Consider the following 23,396-nt stretch of genomic DNA (forward strand, 5'->3'; position numbering starts at 1 on the left):
CAAGATTCTACCTAAACAATTCATTCTCATGCAATAGTCTAGGCAAATCAATGAAAGAGGTCTACACTAATAAGGATGATTCTCATGCATCCTATTAGTTACAATCAAATCATGAGAATAAAGAAACACAATCCATAAAAACTCCACTTTAATAACTCATTCTCATGCAATCATTAAAATAGAGATAATCTTAATCTAGTTCAAATTGCTTTCATGCATTTAAACTAGAAAACATCAAATAGAGTGCAACAATAATCTCAAGCTATCAAAAATCATGTCTTTCATCAATTTATGGCATGAGTTCAATCCAACCATCATCATTTATCCAATATCAACTCATATTTTCCACCCCCTTCCCCTAGCTAAAAGATTAGCCTAAAGAAGGGAGATTAAACATAATATCAAAACTAGAAACAAACTCAAGAAACTCAAAACAAAACATGATTAAAAACAATGAAATCAATAATAACTAGATGAACTAATAATATTAACAAAAATAAGAAACAATAAAACAAATAAATAAAGGTAAAAGAAAGGATTAGAGAATACTCAAGAAAGGATTAATGAAAGATGAAAACTTGAAGTCTTGCTTGATAAAAGATTAAACTTGAGCAAAGTTGAATACAATAAAGAAAATTGAGCAATAATCTACTTTCTCTCTCTAAAATTATCTAATCTCACCCTAAGAGAGAGAAGCTCTCCTCAACTAATTAAGAAAAAGATCTAATAATATCCAGAAGTCCCGTACAAAAACAAGCCTCGAATATAAATAGATACGCGCAAAAACGCTGAACAGGGCTCGTTGTGCGCCCGCGCACGGTAGCTGTGCGCCTGCGCAAGGTATTTGTGCGCCCGCGCAAGAAAGAATGCGCCCGCGTGAGGCGGCTGCGCGCCCGCACCTTCGTGGGTTGGGGCTTGCTGGCTGAGTTGTGCGCCCGCACGCCTTAGGTGTGCGCCCGCGCACAGGTCGCACACAACCCGCGCAAATCTCTCTGCCTCGATTCTGAAATTTACATCCTTCTGCGCGGGTTCTGACAGGGTTGCGCGACTGTGCACTATGGTCGCGCTCTCGCGCACATTTTGCGCTCCCTCGCACCTTGCTTCTTCGATTCTACTCTCGTGCTTACTTGTCCTCTTCTCTGCAATCCAAGACTTCAAATACTTAAGCACAAGCACCAAGGGAAGAAATAAGGTATAGGCAACGGTGAAAACACGCAATAAAGGGAAGCATTTAAGCATATACGCGATTTCATCCAAAACACATCGAGACATGTATGAACGCATGATTTGAACAAAACAACTACAAAACACCTCAAGACAAGCTAAAATAAAGCATAAACACTACCCTAAGCATGACTTAAATGTCACTCATCAACTACTTCCTAAGAGTGACATAATTGTCACTCATCATATTTTGTTTTACTATTATATAACAAGAACTAAAAACTTAAAATATAAACATAGAAAATAAGAGAATTTAAACAAATTAAGTGTAATACCCCGTATTTTTATGTATTTTTATAAAGTATTTAAGTATTAATAAAATGTATTGTCAAGGTCTCAAGTATTTTAATTAAATATTTTAAAGGGTTAAAGTATTTTAAATATAAAGTTTTATAAAAGTAAAATATGTTTTGGGCCAAACGTTTATTAATTATTGGGCAATGTAAATTATTCCTACGTACTCTTATTGGAATAACTCATTCCAAAACCCATAACTTAAGCCCTATCCCATAACTCAAGCCCACATTTTTATAAGCCCAAATTTAACCCTACACTCTCTACTCTATAAATTCCCAATGAATCCCCAAAAAATTTCCCACACAAAAAGGTTAGTCTTATTTTCTCTCTCCTTTGTTTTATTAATTTGTGTAATTATAATTATTGATTTATGGGTTTTGATTTTATTGTTTGAAATTAATTTAATTAGTATCAAATTGTATTTTGATGATTAAAATTTATAATTTTCAGATTTTGTAAATTTTATAACCTAGGGTTTTTAATTATTGAAAATCATGATTTTAGGGTTTTTATGAATAATTGATTTAGGGCTTTTATAGTAATGATGTTTTGAAATTTTGGTTATTATAACTACTTATTAGTTTAACTTAATTCCAGATTATTTTGAACACGTAAATTCATGTTTTAATTATTAGATTTTCGTTCGTTAATATTAATCCCGTTTTAATCTCGATCAGGTTATGAACTCCTCCGATTTTGATATAAAAAAATAAAAATAAAAATAAAAAAAAAAAATAGTAGTGTTTTTCGTGTGTAAACAACGTTTTAAGAAAGCATCACTACCTTTGGTAGTGAGCACCACCCTCTTGTGGCCAAATTCAGCCTTTAAATATGATTTTCGAGCAGTTTTTGATTTTTAACGAAGTTTTTTTTTTATGCTTTAAATTTTATCCTTGAGTTTAAAGGGTAAGAGATAATTTAATGTTTCTATGGATAATTTAAGTATAAAGATGTATTTTGATGAAGTTTTAAAGGATTTTGATTAGTTTAAAATGTTGGAATTTTATTTAAAATAGTATAATTGTGATTTTTAATAAAAGGGTGTGATTATCCATTAAAAAGGAGTTTAATTAGGGGTTTTTAAATAATTTTCAGATTATTATAAGTTATTTAAAGTGAGTTTAAGTTGCTGAAAATTGTGTATACAAGGGTAATTAATATAGTATTATTGTTCCTTTATGTAGGAGACTTGGTTCGAGAATTGTTGTAGAGTACTCGGTTATTTTAAGAGCTTATTTGAGGTACATTCGCGTACTTAACATATTTTGATGATGTAGAATCATGCTAGGCTTGATTTCAATCAATTACAAGTAGTATCATGCTAAGGTTTATGTATGGAATTGTGAATTAATGGTGTTGGTGATTGAATTGTGAAGCATGAATTATTTGTGATGGTTTATGGATTAGAAAATTATATTTTGGGCATGTTGTGTTTGAACCACACTTTTATTTATGGCATGTTAGAATGCATGATTAATTAAACTACATGTTTAATTATGTTTGGAATATTGAAAAGGAATTTTATTATAGTTCAAATAATTTTTATTGATGCTTTAAGCATGAGGAAGGAGCTATATAAGTGTCTATTTACACAAGGGATAAATTGTATGTTGGTGTCTTTGTGCACTTAAGGTGTTTTTAACACCGAGGGATAGGATTTTGGCGCTTTATGCGTTTAAGGTGTCTTTGACACTGAGGTAGAATTAAAAAGGGTTCAACATTAAATAATATGTGGTCACTAATTATTCAAGAATTAAATTGGTATGTTTGGTTGATTGAATAATTATGGTTGATTAATTTATTATGCTTTGAGAGTCATCACCAAGTCCAATAACATATAAACAACGTAAAGTGAAAGAGATTACGCACCAAAACTCTTGGAACGTATATACCTTGAGTATGAACAATGGGGGGAGTTATGGGGTTTTATACTTAACCATAACTTCTAATGGAGTACAGGACGCTGTACATTCCTTTTTATTTATTATTTTGCGCAGGAATTCCGCCACCTTTGAGTGGTTTTGTCGCTGGCACGGTTAGCTCCCGTGTCAGTTAACCTCAATTTATTTGGGGGATGTATAGTTGGAAACCCGTTCGATGCGTAATCAACGCTAAATGAATTATTTAGTGTCTAGTTAATGTGTCTTGTTGATTGTTGTGTGTGCTTGTAAACAGGTGCAATGAGGTAAGTGTGTGTTGATAGGTGAAAGCATGTTAGTGTGTTTAATTACGCTTATGTACTCAGCTTTGTTGATTGTGTGTGTTTGTGTGTTTGGCCATGTCTTTACTTTGGCCCTACGACGACCCATTTTCTAATGGCGAGTAGTGGGGACAAGTAGAGAGGAGGTTTTCAGGTGATGAAGCATATTCATGAATGGGCATGAGTGAAGAGCGAATCATGCTAGTTTCTATAAGTATATGATGTGTTTAATGCTTTAATTATTTATGATATTATTATCATGCATGACTAACGCAAAAGTTTTAAAGTTGGTTTGGTTTTAATAAGGGCCTACAATGGTTCCAAGTTGTAGGATGGTTTTATTTTACTTCGTTTGACTTTGGTTTTGACTTTACTTTCGTTGGTTGGCTTTTCAAGTTGACTTGTTTTGAATGGTACGGTTTTGAAATTAGTCTTCCGCTGTGTGTCTTTGATGGTTGTCTTAGCCGTTTTCACGGTGGCGGTAATATCTTAGATATTTCTATTTAAATTTTTAAACAGGGCAAAACAGGTATTTTAAAAGAAAGGAATTTCTAAGGTGTTACATTAAGAAAATAAGCTAATGAAAGATGAAAACTTGAAGTCTTGCTTGATTAAAGATTAAACTTGAGCAAAGTTGAATACAATGAAGAAAATTGAGCAATAATCTACTTTCTCTCTCTAAAACCCTAAGAGAGAGAAGCTCTCCTCAACTAATTAAGAAAAAGATCTAATAATATCCAGAAGTCCCATACAAAAAAAAAGCCTCGAATATAAATAGATACGCGCAAAAACGCTGAACAGGGCTCGTTGTGCGCCCGCGCAAGGTAGCTGTGCGCCTGCGCAAGGTAGGTATCTGTGCGCTCGCGCAAGAGAGTGTGCTCCCGCGCGAGGAGGCTGCGCGCCCGCGCCTTCGTGGGTTGGGGCTTGCTGGCTGAGTTGTGCGCCCGCGCGCCTTAGGTGTGCGCCCGCGCAAGGGAGTGTGCGCCCGCGCACAACCCGCGCAAATCTCTCTGCCTCGATTCTGAAATTTACATCCTTCTGCGCGGGTTCTGACAGGGTTGCGCGACCGCGCACTATGGTCGCGCTCTCGTGCACATTTTGCGCTCCCTCGCACCTTACTTCTTCGATTCTACTCTCGTGCTTACTTGTCCTCTTCTTTGCAATCCAAGACTTCAAATACCTAAGCACAAGCATCAAGGGAAACAATAAGGTATAAGCAACGGTGAAAACACGTAATAAAGGGAAGCATATACGCGATTTCATCCAAAACACATCGAGACATGTATGAACGCATTATTTGAAGAAAACAACTACAAATCACCTCAAGACAAGCTAAAATAAAGCATAAACACTACCCTAAGCGTGACATAAATGTCACTCATCAACTACTTCCTAAGAGTGACATAAATGTCACCCATCATATTTTGTTTTACTATTATATAACAAGAACTAAAAACTTAAAATATAAATATAGAAAATAAGAGAATTTAAATAAATTAAGAAAATAAGCTAAAAACTATTAAAAACTACTGAAATACATAAAATAAGGATTTTTTGATCTCCTTCGAAAGACAAGGTGTTTCGAACTCCTTTGAAAGACAAGGTTTTATTTGTGTTTAATATGGTCTCAGGTTGTGCGGGGCTACGATTGATTATGGCTCAGATTCGAGTTACGAAATCAGCACAAGAATTTACTTCCTCACAAAATTGTGAAACGATGACGGATCCACTCAAAAAGTTGAATGAGACAACGAATCGAGAATGCGCCGAATTGTTATATTTATGCATTTGGATTCTTATTTTCCCCGATTAATTCTTGTTTGATTTTGTTAAATTCATTTTCATCATCGGTAATTGTCGATTGTAAATACCGTATGGCTTTAATTGTCAATTGTAGATGTCGTATGGCTTTAATTGATGAAATGTAGTGTCCTTTAGAACTTAAAAAAAAAAAAAAAAAAAAAAAAAAAAAAAAAAAAAAAAAAAAAAAAACTACCATTTGTTTTCATAATTTAGTATAAAGTTATGATCAAATTGAAATGTGATAATTATGCAAAAGTCAAATGTAACAAACTAAGCAAACAAGAGATTTATATAATCCCTCCATTTTTTTTAAAGAACATCCATTCTCTAAATCTGTCGTTTTTTTATAAGTGCATCAGTCATGAGTGTCAACTACTAGTAGTTTAGTAGGGAGTAAGCATGAACCTACCAATTTTCTCACTAGATCCACCTAAGTTTTCTAAAGCCAACATACCTTAGCTTTACCACCATGCCCGGCCCACCACCACATATATAAAACAGTCTATGAAAACATCGTTATATTTCATCTAACTAGGTTAGAACCCGTGCGATGCACGGTTTGTATAAAATTTATTTTTATAATTTGTAATTTTTTTTAAAAAAATGGATAAATATAAATAAGAATATGCACCTTGTACAAAATATATGTATTTTGAAAATTTTAGATTTTTAATCAAAATTATGATAGGAGTCTATTTATGCACCTATTCAACTTTGCCTAATACATATTTTAATGTAGGAGTCTATTTATTAGTGTACAACTTAAAATTATTTCTTTTTTTTAAGGATAAATTGATAGGTTGTATTTGTAATATAGAAGCTTCTATTATTCAAATTTCAAAATCTACTAAATATAATACTTCCTCCGCTCTTTTATTATTGCACCATAAGGGTTTGGCACAAATTTTTAGGTAGTGGAAAAAAAGATGAGAGAGAAAGATAGAAATACCAAGTCGCCCATGTGATTGTATGCACAAAATAAAAGTAAGGGTTGAAAAACAAGTGTATATTAGGTATGTATAGTGTGAACACATAAATTTCTTTTCCTAAAATGGATATGGTGCAATAAATGTGAAACTTCCTTAAAAAGTAAGTGGTGCAATATTAAAAAAACGGAGAAAGTAGTTAAAAAAAAAGACGAAGAAGAAGGAGAAGAAGAAGATGACATCATAATGCATTTAGGCAGGAAAATTTTTATTATGAGAGTGACATATGGACAGTGATGACATCAGCAAAGTTTTGTTTTATTAATAGTTAATAGATGGGCCAACTTCACCAAAGTTTATTGAAACTATTATTATTATTATTTTTTTTAATAGCAAAAATATTTCATTAATTAAAAGTCATACGACATGTACAATAAAGATTCGACGTTAACAAATACATAAGATATTGAATCAAATAGAATTTTCCTTCATAAAAACTACGATCGTCAAGTAGATCTTGCACTGCGGAGTATCTCCCGCTTATATCGCTGAAAATTACAGCCTTGTTGGAGAGACAATCTAACGATCCTTTGTAGCCGTGAGGATGTTTTCCTTCTGATTCATCTGTTCGTATTCGAAAACTTGATAACTTTTTCACCAGCGAAATAATTTCACGACAATCCATTAGATCTGCTACCATGGATTCAAAACTAAGAAATTTCTCCCTCGAAAAGAAGAGATAAACCTTGTCTTTCGAAGGAGGTCGAAAAACCCTTGTCTTTCGAAGGAGATCGGAAATCCTTTCTTTCGAGGGAGAAAAGTTCCTCCCAAAAGAAGGAAGCATTATTATAAACCTAAATAAAACAATAAAGAAACAAGGATTGGGGCTTTCCACCGATTAAAATCGATGGAAGCCCCTTTAAAATCCAACAATGGAGGCTAAGGTTTTGGAGAGAGAAAGGAGGAGTGTTTATTAATAGTTAAATGTGGATATTGCTACTATTATTTGAAGACTTGAACTAGTAGTTCAACACACAATACATCATACATGATATACAAATTTATACTTAATATTATAGCTAAGGCTAAACATATACAACATCAATTAACATTCAAAGCTTGCTAGAGATGTTGATGGTGCGAACTTTAGAAGGCTTAGGATTATTATCCTTTGGAACAACGATAGTTAACACACCATTTTCCACCTGAGCTTTAATCTGATCCACTTTAGCATTTTCCGGCAGCTCGATTTGCCGGTAGAAGTTCCTCTTACCACCTCTTTCAGCTACATGCCATACGATATCTTTGCCCAGCGACTCCTCTTTTCCTCCTTCCCCTTTTATGTGGAGAACATTATCTTCATCTACCTCCAATTTTACGTTATCTTTACTGTATCCTGCTCATTATGGACTTACATCAATATTGCAATGTATAAGACTTGTATTTTGATAGTTTTTTAAGGAATATGGACAAGAAATTCTAATAACTAAATAATGCATATAACATGACATTTTCGTAGATGTCATAAAACAAAAATTCCCAAATTAAGTCTAACATAATAATAATAATAATAATAATAATAATAATAATAAACATCGGCACAATGTTGTTCGTGACACCCTTGTTGATATTTGTTTTCGGTCTGGAATCTCTGCTCGAAAGGAGGTTAACATTGGGTTGATTGGAGGAAACGATGGGGCTCTACGACCTGCAGATGTGCTGCTTTATTCCTGGGATAGAGACCTTGAAGTATGTGTTGATTTGACGGGGTCTTCACCTTTGACACAATCGGGGTTGTCTGACTTCGTTCCTGGTCGTGTTGTGTCGGCGGCGGCTCAGCGGAAGCGGGACAAGTATGGGGCGCGTTGCAGGGCTATTGGCTATGGTTTTCTTCCTTTCTCCTTTTCTTCGTTGGGGGAATTAGAGAAGGATGTTATTGCGTTGCTGAAGCGGGTTCAGGCGCTCGCTAAGACTCAGGATATTGGTGCTCGTGCAGCTGCTCACATTTTCAGCAGGATCGGGTTCGCTATAGCTAGAGAAATAAAGTAGATATATATAAACACACCAATTTTCAGAGCCCTTTATTTTGGGGCCTGAGCCATCTCCCATCTTGTATCGGCCCAGCCTCATTATGCCATTATTAAAGATTAAAGTAGGAGCGATGTCACTATTAAATCTCTAATACTTCATTCTTTATCTGTTACAATTCCTTTTATAGACTCGATTGTTTTTGTTTTATACAAAAAAAAATATGTTTTATCAATAAACAACCCATAAAACATTAAAACTGTTTAGTAGGTGTAGAAAAAATTTGTAGCAAATCAACTCAAAGTAGCACGAAACACGCTAAATGTGTCTAAAACAATTGCAATGAATTGCAAAACTAGAGTACTAATAGCAACTTAGCAAAGTTAATTAGTACTCCTAAGAATTATACCCAATTGATAAAAAGTACTAGTAATCAATTAGAAAATTTCTTCTTAATCAAAATTAAATGTAAAATTTTACCAAGCAGGGAATAAAGCTTACTTCGTATAAATTTAAATTAAAACGAAAGATGAATATTTTTAAGAATATAAGACAAAAACAAATTAAGGGCAATGTTAATTATTTATACATGAAATTAAAATAACAATTAAATAAGGAGGCTTAAAAAATAAAATAAAGAGAAAGAGAAATGAAACCTGGAACATTAATTTTGAAGAAATGAGCATTAGGAGATTCAAACCAGTCCAAAAGAGCAGTGGAAGCAGACCATTCACGATACATTGGAGGACTCCATATTATGCTCCTAAATGGCTCGCCAAGTAATCCCTTTCCCATTTAATTTTAAATTTTTTTTATTTTTTTAAATTTATTGTATAAACTTCTTTATCCTACTCTGCCTTTAATATGGGAATTTTTTTCCATTTTACATAAATATATAGTAATATGATATAATTATGTAGGTGATGTAACATAAACCATGGCCTAGAAGGTTCTGCATGGCCATATGCTGCTTCCAAATCTTTCTAGAGAATTACGTATGTTACCACACTCTTCCGTAGACAACCTTTTTTTGTAGGAAAATTTGTCTGGAAGGGACTTATATCTTCACTCTTTTGTCTAGAAAGACCTTATATGTTCCAAGTGGTCTAAAAAGACCTTATAAATGTGTTTTGTTGTCTAGAGGGACCTTAACGTCATATTCCGATGTTTGACTTTTTTACTCCGGCGTTGACCAGTCATATGACTTAAAAAAATCATCCTCCCTCTTTTTTTTCACCTTTTCCCTCCAATTCACATTATATGCTCAGAATTTTCCCCCAAATTGTCTCTCTCCTCACGAAACACATAACTTCACCACAATCAAACTACAAAGAATAAACAAAATCACACAAATCAACATCAATCCCCAATTTTCAATCCTGATCAAAGTTTTATGAACACCTTCCTTGCTCCTCATCATCTTGTTCTTCAAGTTCTCATGTTCATCAATCAACCTTATCTTCTCATTTTCCATACAAGCCACCACAATTGCACTTTGATAACTTCCTTTTAGACGAAAACATCCTTAAACAACCAAAAAAACATGATTTTAGAACCAATTGAGTTATAAACCCTAATTTTTCAAACAACTAAACTTAGGCTTAAAACAATGGGATTGGGGAAAAATATTGTACGAATTGTTCTCACTTGATGCGAAAAGGACTTAATCAAACGCTCCTTGCTTGAATTTCTTCGGAAATTAAGGAAATCCAATGGATTTGATTTAGTCAGCTTGTTTCGTTAGGAGAGAGAAACAATTTGGGGAAAAATTTTGGGGAACAGAAGAGAGAGAATGTGATTTGGAGGGATAAGGGAAAAAAATAAGAGGGAGGGTGATTTTTTTAAGTCACGTGACCGGTCAACGCCGGAGTAAAAAAGTCAAACACCGGAATCCGGCGTCAAGGTCCCTCTAGACAACAAAACATACTTATAAGGACCTTTTATACCACTTTGAACATATAAGGTCCTTCCAGACAAAAGAGTGAAGATATAAGTCCCTTCCAGACAAATTTTCCTTTTTTGTATTAGCCATGTTTTGCATTATTCGTCGGTTTTAAATCACTCATACTATTTTGACTTTTTGCATATTTACACCACGTTTTAGCAATTCTAGTAATGTTGAATTATTTAGAAGTGAAAATTGTAATTAATGAAGAAAAAGCCTAAGCTTTAATGTCTTAAACTTAGTTGGAATTAATTTTTTAATTTACAAGTTATAAAATTATACTCCCTTCATCCTTAAATAATTTGCCTTTATTTCATTTTAGGTGATTATAAATGTACACTTTTTTTTTTTTACTATTTGTAGGTATCATGAAATTATCTTTTTAGCTTTTCCGTATACTTTTACTACTTTGTCTTTTTTTTTAAAATAATATTTAGAAAAGGATATATCATTTAAGGACGAATGCAGTAAAGCCATGTTCTCTTCACCTTAAAAAAATAATATTAAGTAAAAATAATTTCAATTCAGTAAAATTAATTTCAGTTTAGTAAAAATAAGTTCAGTTCAGTAAAATTCAGTTTTCTTAAAGAAGAATTATAATAGAAAATCAGTAAAAATAATTTCAGTTCAGCAAAAATAATTTCAGTTCAGTAAAATTAATTTAAATTCGGTAAAAATATTTTAAGTTCAGCAAAAATAATTTCAGTTCAGTAAAAATAATTTCAGTTCAGTAAAATTAAGGTGAAGAGAACGGGGCCTAATAGTAATAAATTGAGAACAAAATTTATTTTTTTGTAGTGGCTAGTAGTTAATATTGCAAAAACTTTAAGCTGAATGTGATCCTGAAAATGTGTTATCAAAGCTTAGGGCCTGTTCTCATTGATTGAACTGAACTGAACTTATTAGAGTTGAACTAAATATTTTATGAGAAAAGAAAATTAAGAACTGGACTGAATTGAACTGAACTGAACTTATTAGAGGTGAAATGAATTAAATTGAACTGAACTGAAAATAATTTGATTTTCAGTTCAGTTCACTTGAATTTAGTTCAGCTCTAATCAGTTCAGTTCATTTCAATTCTTAATTTCCTTATCTCATAAAATATTCAGTTTAGTTTAGTTCAGCTCTAATAAGTTCAGCTGCAGTTCAATTCAGTTTATTTTAGTCAATGAGAACATACCCTTAATCGTGCAATTCTTGAACAATTCTTTTGCATAGTTATGAAATTTTCGTCCTCTATTTTATTTCATTTCTTCTTTTTTTCCTTAATTACTTTTTTAATTTGGCTTTTATTTGCTTTTAATGGAGTTCTAGAAATATTTAATCAATATTTAAAGCATAGAAAAAATAAGAAAAATGATAGATAAAAGTTACAAAAACAAAATTAATCACGGATACAATACACACTTTGACAAGGAAAAAGGGATAAAGGTCGCCACTTACTAACTTGTATACCAAATTTTCACCGTTTATTAACTTTTATACTAATACAAGTATGTTTCATATATCTGCTCTTCTTTCTCTCTCTAGCCCTCGTCCCTATCCCTTCACCGCTTCCACCGTCCCCCTTTTTACCCAGCCTCTGCTCGCCGGCGACTGGCGCGGCTCGCCCAGCCGTCGCCGGCAAGCTCAGTCCTTCCATCTATCTCCCTTTAATTTTTTTTTTCGGGTTTGTTGGTGAAGATTACAGGGTTCCCCTCGGTGGTGGTGGCAATAATATTTGGGTTCCTTTGGTCGCCGGAATCTCGTTTGTCTGGTATGGTTTTTGTTTTGTGTAATTAAAGGAAGCCTAGTGATTTAGCTTTCTGCTTTCCTTTGGTCGCCGGATTCTCGTATGTCTGGTATGGTTTTAGTTTTGTGTAATTAAAGGAAGCCTAGTGATTTAGTTTTGTTTCAGTCTTTATGGCTAGTTTTGAGGAACTAAGGGGTATGTTGTGTATTTCCCATGTTGAAGAGAAGGATGTCTCTTCTCATGAGTTATAATTTTTAGTTGGGAAATTGGAAAATCCTTTTGGAATTCTCAATTTTGTTAAAGGATGAGGGAAACATGTTCTACAAGCAAAATCAAATGGGGTCTGCTATTGCAAAATACTCTCTTGCCCTTAAATTGTTGTCTTTTGCTTCAGTCTGTAGTGAAGAGGATAAATTGATGTTTTCGGGCACTGATGTGTCCCTTAATTTGAACTTGGGTGTTTGCTTCATCAAGGTAAAAGATTGTGATAGAGTGGGTCAATTATGTTCAGCGGTTTTGTGTTTTGATACTACTAATATGAAAGCTTACTATAGAAGGGCGATTGCCGTGTTAGGGCTCAATAAACCAACCTTAGCTTTCATGGACCCTGCACAAGCCCTTAAAATAGATCCCAATAAAAGTGAGTCCCAGCAAAAATTAAAGGAGGTGATATCCTTATTGGGTTGGTCTCCGAATGTTGTTGATGAGGCACTAGCAGTAACAAGGAAAGATGAGAAGTTTAGAGATTATGTTTGTTGTGGGAAGGAAGATAATATTAGGAAGTTAGGAAAAAAAAAAAGGGAAAAGGAAGGAAGGAGATGGTCGTGAAGATAGTCATGTTCGTAGGTGTTCAGGTGTGAAAGACGACACCAAAATGGAAAAGGAAGTTAGTGGCAATTCTTTGGATTTGGAGGGTAAAGTCAACCCTACCAACCAAGATTTTAGGCCCAACGTTATTAAAACAATTGTGTTTTGATGGGCACTTTAAAAACAAAAAACCCGAATCTGACAGGGTCAAGTTTTTGGTTCTCAAGCCGAAAGCAAAATGATTCCTATTTGTGTCTCACTCCAACAATATATGGAGCGATTTCCAAGGGGTGAACAGTACAATACTTTTGTTCTCGCCAAAAGAATTTCATTACCATCCGAGTAGCCAATCCTTTAAAAAAGATGGATAGTGGTGGAACTCAAAAAGTTTCTCCACCAATGGAGTTTAGTCACCCCCTGTGAAAGGGCATGATAGGTGTGAAACAACTCCAGATTTGATGCAAGAAGATCCGTCCACAGGTATGGCAGGTCACGAGTCATCATGTGAAGCTGCGCCGATACTCCTACCAGTTTCGCCTTGATTCTTCCCCTCTGTAGACTCCCGTTCACCCAAGCACTTCCTCCTCTGAAATATTGTTGGGTTTTGTCTCGTCTTCCCATCCCAGGTTTAGAAGGAAATATGCCACTTTGCAAAATAGGTCTCCAGCATGTTTTACTAACTCTTTGTTTTGCAGGTTAAGTGGCTCTAAACGAATAGCATCATGTCCCACCGAGTACACTTGGTTTCTTAAACGTAAGAAGTCATATGGTCCAACCCCAATGTTCTATCGTGTAATTCTGCTTTCTTTCCTTAGTTTAGGTTGTAATCACGCTTTTCATTATTAGTACTCTCTTTGTCCAAAAAAAAAAAAAAAAGTATGTTGCATATGATAGCTTGTATACAAAATACTACGTACTTGTATATCACAAGAGTGCTAATTTTTATACCAATTTGGACGAAAACGGTTTTCAATACTTTATCAACCAAATCATGAAAATACTCTATAAGATAATTGATTTTATGAGATAATGTGTATCCATTAAAACAAACGGAGCCTAAATTATAAATTTTAACATCTAGTTTCCCTTCATGTTAGAGGACCTATACTACTAGAGTACTAGTCTACTACAAAGTGGCCAAATTACGACCGTAGGTCATTGTTGGCAGTTTTTTTTTTTTTTTTTTAACAATGGTTATTCTATTTTCAGCAACAGTTTTTAGACCATCGTGAAATAGCCTTTTTTTTTCTTTTGGTTGCTGGTTAAAAATTTAAAGCCTCGGGAAGTCAGGATAACCAGAAATCAGTGGTACTGTAAAAGGTAAATACCTTCACTAGAAGATATAACAGTAAATACATTTGTTCCAAACAGAAGATGTTGATCATTTGGGTTAATTGGTTGAGGAAGGGATTCTCACATACATGAAAAATACTTTTAATTATACTAGGGCAGCTAACGCGCGCGTTGCGCGCGGAATGGCTAGCCATTTCGAGTTAGCTTTTTTCAGCTTGTGTTTAGGAATGGCAATATCCATTTATCACATGTGTACGTAATTATGACAAGTGTAGCTAAAACTTGGCAGTGTTTGGGTGGAACAACGATTACTTTAGTTGTGGACGATTACTGTTTTACATTATGTGTTTAAAATAAATGTTTTTTTTTTTTTTTAATAAAGTCTTACGAATTTAGGCCATAGTTTTAAGATTTACTTGAACAACTAAAGCATCTAACCTAACGCATAATATTCTTAAACCATAACCTTGAAAATGTTACAAACAAAAGGTTCAAAAGCAACAATTACAACCAAACATTGAGCATAATATGTTGTATGTGGTAGTGTTCTTGTATGAAGAAACACTGTGTACTTATTCATGTTGTTGCTAAGTTGTTCTGGTAGAGTCTAGGAAAAGGAAATGGCTTTGATAGCCCACTTTAGAACCCGAAGTCTAGTTAGGGATGTTGTTGATGCAATCTAAACGTACAGTAGCTTGGTTGCCAAGGTGGTAGTTATTACTTCAAATTCTTGTTAGTCGCCCTGTGAAATAATGCATTGAACAATACTAACCTTTTTTTTTTTTAAAGGTGAAGGAGACATTAAGATGAAGGAGAAATAGGAAAGCCAAGTATATAAATTGTTGGAATTATAAACGAACTATCAGTTTCCTAAAAAAAAAAAGTTACAAACTCTAGCATTCTTGAGCTTGGTTTTAATTAGAATTTAATTAGAATTGAATTGATAATAGGAAATGAATGCACAGAATTTGAAAAGAGTTACAATTATTGTTTATGGGAATAATTATTGTAAATTATTTTTAAATACGTAGTACTATTTTAATCTTCCTATGGCAGATTGATAACGTAAAATGTTGTGCAATAAATTAAAAATATAGCCTGCATTGAGCTAATGAAAAGCTTTTTCACATTCATCATCTTTATTGCTGGTCAATTATTACTTTTGGGTTGTGCTTCATCTTCTCTAGGTTTTTTTCTACTCAGGGATGGTGAATAAAGATTGAGAAGATAGAAATTAAAGTGCAAAACTCATTAATGGGTAGGGATTATAAAGGGAATTATATACGGAATGCATTTAGAAAAATTAAAACAATCCTTGTAATAACTCTAGTTTGATCACTTGCTTTCTGCTGAAACATTAGAAATACCTCTCGTGACGAGGGCTTCCTAATGTTCATTTTTCTTACAAAGAGAGAGTAATCAAATTGATCAACAATACATAGCCCTTCATATGATTAGATTTTCTGAATGTTAAGCCAGAAACATCACATATGACTCTGGCTTACTGATCTGGGGAAATTAGGGAGGACAGGGTAGAGGGTAATTCGGGTAGAGGGTAATTTATAACTCCATCTTTGCTTTTTTCCTTGCCAGGAAACGTTCTTTGGCAGCTGCGAGAGCTTCCTGACTTTTCTTATGATGGTCCTGCTTAGGCTTATCAGTGGGAGGTGGTGGAATTACTTCTGTAGATGTAGGAGGAGAAGGTGCCAGGTTTGCAGCTGGCTCTGGTCTAACCTCAGGAGCAACAGCTGCTTCTCCTTGAAGTCTATCATCCAATCTCGACGGGGAGACCACTGCTGAGCTGGTGGATGGATTTCCCACAGCTCTTTTGTTTATGTCCACTTCCTTCTCTGGTCTTTTGAGCTCTTCCGTGGCAGCTGCTGACTCCTTGTCCCCTCTCCCTGACTTTTTGGACTTTTCTTCCGCTCCAAATGCAACATTTTTGGCTAAATTAAAGTAAAAATCTGTGAGGTCACTCTTCTTGGTCACCTGCAAATTTCAGAACGCAGCCAATATTAATACTATTACAGAGCCTAGCACAATTGATATTAGCATAATTATGTAAACATACAGAACAACATGATAACAATCACTTCTTTCTCACTTCAAACAAACCCCATTATAGAGCAACACATCCTCCCCATACCCCTCATCTGTTATGTCATGACGGCTCAACAGATTAGAACGTTTATTTTCCGTCATTAAATATTTTCTTTGTATGTTCACCTTCTGAGTTCCGACATCAAGGGAGTAGAGAAGGATCAAAAAGAGGAAAGACTTTAAGATAATCCAAACCGAAGAGAGAAGAATCTCATGGCGGAATCCATATTACCTCAAGTTTAATAGTTGATTTATATTAACAAGGGGTAAATCATGCTCTTTCAAATTTATTTGTTCTAATAAAATTGGATTTTCTGGCTAATGTTGATAGGCTGATTTATATTCACCGTAAGTGCATGCTTTGGATAAGGGTAATGCATTAAAAGGTAAAAAAGTCAAACTAAAGAAAATGAAGGTGAATTTAGGTAGCTGTGAGAAAATGAGGTAGCAATGGTGTTATTGCAAGGAAATTTATATTATAAAATTTATAACCCGCGTTTTGAGAGTAATATTATCCTAGTATGGCAGTGGGTAACTATTAACTCTGTTATGAGGGTACTAAACTCCCCCATCTCTCTCTTTTCCTCATACCACCACTAACATCTTTCATTTATTAATACCTCGTGTTCATTTTTCTAGGTTTGACTTTTTTTCACACCCTTAATATACTACCCCCAATCCAAGAACGCCCTAAATACGAACACAACCCCGTCATTATTATAAAGGTTTGATAGTATTATGCTGATGAAAGAATAGTTAACTTAAAAAATGCAACTAATGTGAGAAAAAAAAAAAATAGTAGTAGGGTTCCAAACCAACTACTTAAAAAACTTTACAGCTTCAACCAGCAGTGGCCATAATATGTTCCATTATACCCATTATATGAGCTTACCAATATTTGAAATCTTATTCTTAAGCTGAAGTTCAATTTTGGCTAATTACATCTAGCGATGTCAATCAATTGTTTAATTGAGGTTGGCTCATATTCAAGCAAGAAGACTTTTGGTTTGAGTTTGGTTATATTTACGGGTTCAGATCCAGTAGCAGTGGGATCAATTTAAATTTGGTCATCTAGTGTCGGGTATGAGTTGGGTTATCAAATCATAACTTTTATGGAGAGTGTTCTTGCTTCAACAAAGACAATTAGAACTAAATTGTTATTTAGAACTTCTCATCATACACAACCAATGTCACTAATCACACTAAGAAAAGTTTGCTTCATTGTTTAGCAAGCTATGTGAACTGACCTACAACAGGATGCCAACATAAAACTAAACATTCTTCATTTATCATCATGTATGATGTCAATCCCTCATACAAATTTAAAATGAATAGGTCTGCTTTGATGAAAGGCAAGGATGATTAAATGAAGAAGCTACATGAGCTAGTTAAAGCCCAAATCAAGAAGTGAATGAAGCATGCAAACAAGAATTGCAAAGAATCACAGATAACCTCAATCCAGGGCAACTAATCTGATACACCATTAAAAGGACAGGAAGTAACAAGCTTACACCGCACATCAACAACAGGCCTATGAAACCATCAAGAAGGCAAGCTATATATAATGCTTATAATATTGAACATCCTACTATCCTAATATTCAAAACAGCTAACTGATAATCTTTCTTCATTGATGATGAGATAAATAAAGAATTAAGGCCAATTTCATCCAAAGAAAGATACAGCAGTCACATTTGAGTTGAGACTACTCATGTCAATTTCATTCTGTACAGTTGTACAAGCAAAGACCCTTGACTACTTCACAGTATTTTATTTTAATATTATATCCCAACAAGTAGCACAGGCATATGCATGACCACCATCCAAGGCTGAATGTAAGTTTGAGGAGAGGACTAATGCTAACAATTTGCTTCCACTACTGAGTTTACACTTAGTAGGTGTACCCCGCCTTCTTTCACTAATTATTGCCAACTACATACCTCTTTATTTCTTTCTTTATTTATTTATTTTTTTTTTTTTTTTTGGTAGGTAAGAAGAAGGTGCCCTACCATACCAGATCCTATAACAAAGTCAAAAGGCTAGACCTCTTAGAGTGGACGGAAGGGTAAGGCCGTTCCCATCCTCATGTTGCATTTAGTGGGGATTGATCCCACAACCTTATGGTTTTGAGAAAACAAACTCTACCACTAGAACATCTTTAATTTCGTAATAAAAAATTATGAAAATTAGATATTTGGTAGATACACATTAATACAAATCTAATAAGACCCAATATGATACATTTTTTCCTTATGAATTAGTGTACATAGTAGATCAATATTTAGAAAAACCAGGCAATTGGATTAGAAAAAAAAAAAAAAAGTGCACAAAGATTAGATCAGAAAAAATAAGTTAAACAAAAATAATGTGAATTAAATGCACCCTTACTCAGTATTATAATAACATAGTTTACAATAGCAAGTTATATGCAGTTACTTGTTTATTGTAATTCCATAAATAGTGCACTTTAACCTAAGCTATTACGAGTCAGCTAATATTCTGTGTTAGTTTCTTCTATACTTCGACAAATAAAAGTTATATGAAGTTATACTCCCATTTCTTTTTGTTCTTGTTTTATTTTATGCGTACCAAAATTTTGTTTTGATTTAAATCTATGTTTCTCATCTTACTTTTTGTCCCTAGATTACATTCAGGACTGCAGAATTTTAAAAACCCGCAATATTACCCTCATTTTGTACAAAACCTGGGCACCATTCATTTATATTCAATTACCCTTTCCATTCAGCAATTGCCACCCATACTCATTCCCTTTTTCTTTTTATTATTCCATTAATCAATTTTCACTAATACTCGATTAATACATTTTTTAATTTTCAACTTCCAAAGCAAAATATTACAATTTTCTTAATCTCAGTAATTAATAAATAAATAAATAACCCAAACAGGAACAACAAAACGAGACAGAGGGAGTATTATTTTTAGCGAATGACTTATGTTACTATGTACACTGAAACTTACTCCCTATGTATTAAAGTTATTGCAACACTAGCCTTTGCAAAGAAATCAAAGAGATATAGCTTGCGGGTGTGATAAGAGGTAGCAGGGCATTGGTAATGTTATTTCAACGAGGAAGTAGATGTAAAATGACATACTGGAGCTAAAGAGGGAGTAGGTATTTAAAAAAAAAAATGTAGTCCTTTTCTTTGAAGTGTGATAAATTTTTTGGCACAAAAGAAGCATTAAACATTTTGGTCACATGTGTAGATCAGATAGTAAATATGAACTAACTATATACCATTAAGGTTCTTCTTCTGCTTGCTACCATATTCATTTTTGAGAGTAATAAATCAAGCTGAGTTTATACAAGCCATACAAAAACACTAAAAGGATCTAAAAGCAGAGACAAACTTACATTATCTTTCTCTTCGCGCAGCTCACGCAAGCGTTCTTCCTCCATCCATTTTGCCTGCTCAGCAAGCTTCCTTTTGTAAGCTCCAGTAACAAACTTGTCTTTATCAGCATAAAGGTGGTCATCTTTGCTTCTTTCTTTTGCAAGCTTCCTTTCATAAACAACCTCATGTTCTTTTTCTCTTTTTTTGGCCTTTTCCATCAGCGCTTGAATGTATTTTGGCTGAGACATTCATATGTAATGCATAAGAAGAAATATCAACAAAGATGAAATTTCTGTTGCCAAAGAACCTAGAAGTAACATGTCCATACAAGAAGTTAATTAAAAAAGACAAGACGAGCATTAGTTGGAAAAGAGAGACAACTAAATGGTGAGAAACCAATAGAGGGAAGAGAGTTTTCTTACAAAGTGTAGGTATAGGCTGTGGGAACAACAACAAAAGCTGTGGGAACACTGGGAAGTGAACAAACATTGAGAACAAAATTCTCAAAGGTCACGTTTTCAAGTCAAACATTGCTACTGCTAAAAGAACATATTTCGACCAAAAGCCTAGAAACAGCACAAATAAATCAAAAGGAATTGCAGCAGTGTTGTGATGAAAAGTTAAACAGATAACTTCACTGCCAACAATTAAGGGGTCATTCTGGACTGACTCTCTTACGATTTTGAAGCAGCTCACTTGCCTAATTCACAAAACATATATGAGAAAGTGAAATCCATCATAAATGATTTTGTCATTTTAAAAAACACCATCATAAGTACCAACAACAGAGCACAAAACATAATTATTCTGCAGCCAGCAACTTAGTACTACTTCCTCGATTTCCATGCATTTTTCATTTGAAGATCAAACACCCATCTCCATCTCAAAAGTTTTGAGATATTTGCAACCTTCTGCCACTTTCTTGCTGATTATTTTCAGTCTACCAGGAGTTCACGACTAATTGATTACCACCAATGGATGGCCATACAACCACCTTTGTCACTGAGAAATGCATAACTCCAGGGAATTATCTCATCCCCAAAACAGATCCTAAAACCCTTACAATTTTTTTCACCTCCTTTGAGTTCTCACTCAATTTTTCATCGCAATTTCGGGCTGGTTGCTGCCATACCCATTTGCCTGTCTCAGTCCATTTGCTTCACCATCATGGCAACATCAAACTTGTGTATGGCTAAGTATTGAAATAAGTTCAAATCGCAAATGCTAATAAAAGTATGGGAAGATGTAGTTATGGATAAGGTTTTGTTTAACTCCCACAGAAAGGGGAAACCAGATTAATTTCATATCTTTTGATTCATAACTAAACCATTTTGTATGTTTGCAATCGAAGTTAAAGCTTCTTCACCACTATCTTTCCTGGTTTTGTACTATAAAGCATATAAGAATGTTTATCCTTCTATTTTTCTTAATTTATATACAAGCTAGAAATGCCAAAGAGAAACAGTAATAAACTGTGAGATTGTAGTAGTTCTGATAACCAGCTACTTAACTACCCACAAATTATTTCATCATCCTGTTATACTATCAATTAAGGTTCGAAACTATCAATTAAGGTTCAAAATCAAGCAAATGAAATCAAAATTAACCGAGTTAGACCAAATACCTGACGCTGTTGTCTATCCTCGGCTTTTGGCTTAACAATTTTCGCTTTCATATCATCATAAACACCATCATAATCAAACACTGAAGGATCTTCCTCTAATGCTTTCTTATACTGGTCCTCAACCTACAGAAATCAAACAAATTACACCATTAATTTCACCTCCAAGTTCAAAAAAATCGATAAACCCATAAATAAATTGAGGGAAATAGAGAGAAATCTGACATCTTTTAGGGACTTGTTCTTAAAAGCTTGACGGGAAATTTCTTTTTCAACATCATCATCATCGTCGTCGTTAAAAGCGATGGGTTTGGGGGGTAATGGTCTCGCTTGCTGCTGTTTTTGCTGGGATTTTGGAACCCTAATTCGCAAACCGTACTTGTTTGATTGCATCACTAATCCAGCTTAGAAGAACCCTAAATTGAATACACTGACAACTAAATTAACGACAAACCCTAGATTGAGAAGTTGATATTGGACGATTTTTGTATAGGGGAGCTCAGAAGCTGCTTCAATGGTGGAGAAGAAGCTCGGAAGCTGCTTCAATGGAAAATTGGAAATGGAGGATTCTTAGTACGCGGTTCAATGGAGGAGAGCGAGGGGGGTAGGCCGTGCAGCGAAATAAAGAAAAAAAAATGTGAAAAGCTAAAAATAAAATAAAAAATTTCAAAAAAAAAAAAAAAAAAAAAAAAAAAAAAAAAAAACCTAGCCACCCCTGCCTAGACCTGGCAAATGGGTCATTCGGGTCAGGTATGGGTTGGGTCATTTCGGGTCGGGTCAAGTTCGGATCAAAAGATTATCGGGTCAAGTTCGGGTCGGGTCGGATCATTTCGGGTTCGGGTTGATGTCGGGTCGAGTATCGAGTCAACACTTCGGGTCGGGTCAATTTTCGGGTCGGGTCAGTTCGGGTCAGGTCAATTTTCGGGTCCAATTTCCGGGTCAACTTCTAGTCGAGTCATATTCGGGTGATTCATTGGGTTAAATTCAACTCTGTATATATATTTATTTATTTTTTGACGAAAAACTCACTATATTTATTAAGGCTATTTTTTCATAGATTATAGTAATTGTTTGACTTTTATTAACTTTTTTTTTTTTTTGTTTTGTGTTTAGAACTTTAGACTGAGAATCACTTTCAGGATCTCCTGAAACTAAGAGGGATGCTCTAACTAATTGAGTTATACCTCACTCTCTTATTGATCTTAGTTTTAATACGTACTCTTATTATCATTGTCATTGTTGTAATAATTTCTTTGAATTATTCTTATACTCCCTCCGTCCCAAATTACTCTTAACAATTTGACATTTTGCAATATTCACACATCTCACTTTGACCATCTTTTTTAGCTATTATATGAAAGTCAATGTAGTCATGTAAGATGTTGTTGAGTCTATTTTAATGTATAATTTCCTAATATAAACTTTTTATAACTTATATAATTATTTACTAAAAGAAGTTAAAGGTCGGGTCAACTTCGGGTCTCGGGTCAACTTCGGGTCGGATCGTTTCGGGTTTCGGGTCAACTTTGGGTCGGATCATCTCAGGTCGGGTCGTTTCGGGTTGGGTCATTTCGGGTTTCGGGTCAAGGTCGGGTCAGTTCCACTTCGGGTCGGGTATGGTTCGGGTCGGGTTCATTCGGGTTTTTGGTCAATTTCGGGTCACTGGTTTCGGGTCAATTTTGGGTCATTCGGGTCGGGTCATCGGGTCTGGGTCAAGATTGCCAGGTCTACCCCTGCCGGTGACCGACGCCAAAAGCTTCAGTCGGCGCCGGCGACCCCTCCCTTTTCCCCACCCACAAAGCCAACCCCCCTGCCCTTTCCCCCACCCACGAAGCCAACCCCACCGAAATCAACCCCATCCTCATTTCCCCACCAGAAGCAACCCCCTCCCCTTCCCCCACCCAAAAACCGACACCCCTAACCCTAAACCACCAGCCCGAAACAACCCTAAATAGGTTTTAGGATTTTGGGTTTCGCGTATGGTGGGTTTGTGGTGGTGGTTTAGGGTTAGGGGTGACCAAAAAGGGGAGGGGTAGATTCCGGTGGAGGGAAAGAGAGGGGGTAGGG

At 34.8% G+C, this 23,396-nt stretch overlaps 2 protein-coding genes across 2 annotated transcripts; both read right to left on the reverse strand.

Annotated features, from left to right (window-relative positions):
* Positions 1-7,419: 7,419 nt before the first annotated feature.
* On the reverse strand, positions 7,420-9,547 carry LOC145555900 (15.7 kDa heat shock protein, peroxisomal-like). Its single transcript, XM_081617615.1, has 2 exons — positions 9,135-9,547; positions 7,420-7,846 (listed from the first exon to the last, which is right to left on the reverse strand). The coding sequence occupies exons 1-2, from the start codon at positions 9,271-9,273 to the stop codon at positions 7,563-7,565; spliced, it is 423 nt and encodes a 140-aa protein (XP_081473741.1). The 5' UTR covers positions 9,274-9,547; the 3' UTR covers positions 7,420-7,562.
* A 6,001-nt stretch (positions 9,548-15,548) lies between these two features.
* LOC145555901 (uncharacterized) lies at positions 15,549-21,947 on the reverse strand. Its single transcript, XM_081617616.1, has 4 exons — positions 21,555-21,947; positions 21,333-21,455; positions 19,729-19,947; positions 15,549-16,244 (listed from the first exon to the last, which is right to left on the reverse strand). The coding sequence occupies exons 1-4, from the start codon at positions 21,720-21,722 to the stop codon at positions 15,816-15,818; spliced, it is 939 nt and encodes a 312-aa protein (XP_081473742.1). The 5' UTR covers positions 21,723-21,947; the 3' UTR covers positions 15,549-15,815.
* Between the last annotated feature and the right edge of the window lie 1,449 nt (positions 21,948-23,396).

The sequence above is a fragment of the Chenopodium album genome, chromosome 8 (assembly GCF_948465745.1).
Source record: "Chenopodium album chromosome 8, dcCheAlbu1.1, whole genome shotgun sequence".
Lineage (NCBI taxonomy): Eukaryota > Viridiplantae > Streptophyta > Magnoliopsida > Caryophyllales > Amaranthaceae > Chenopodium > Chenopodium album.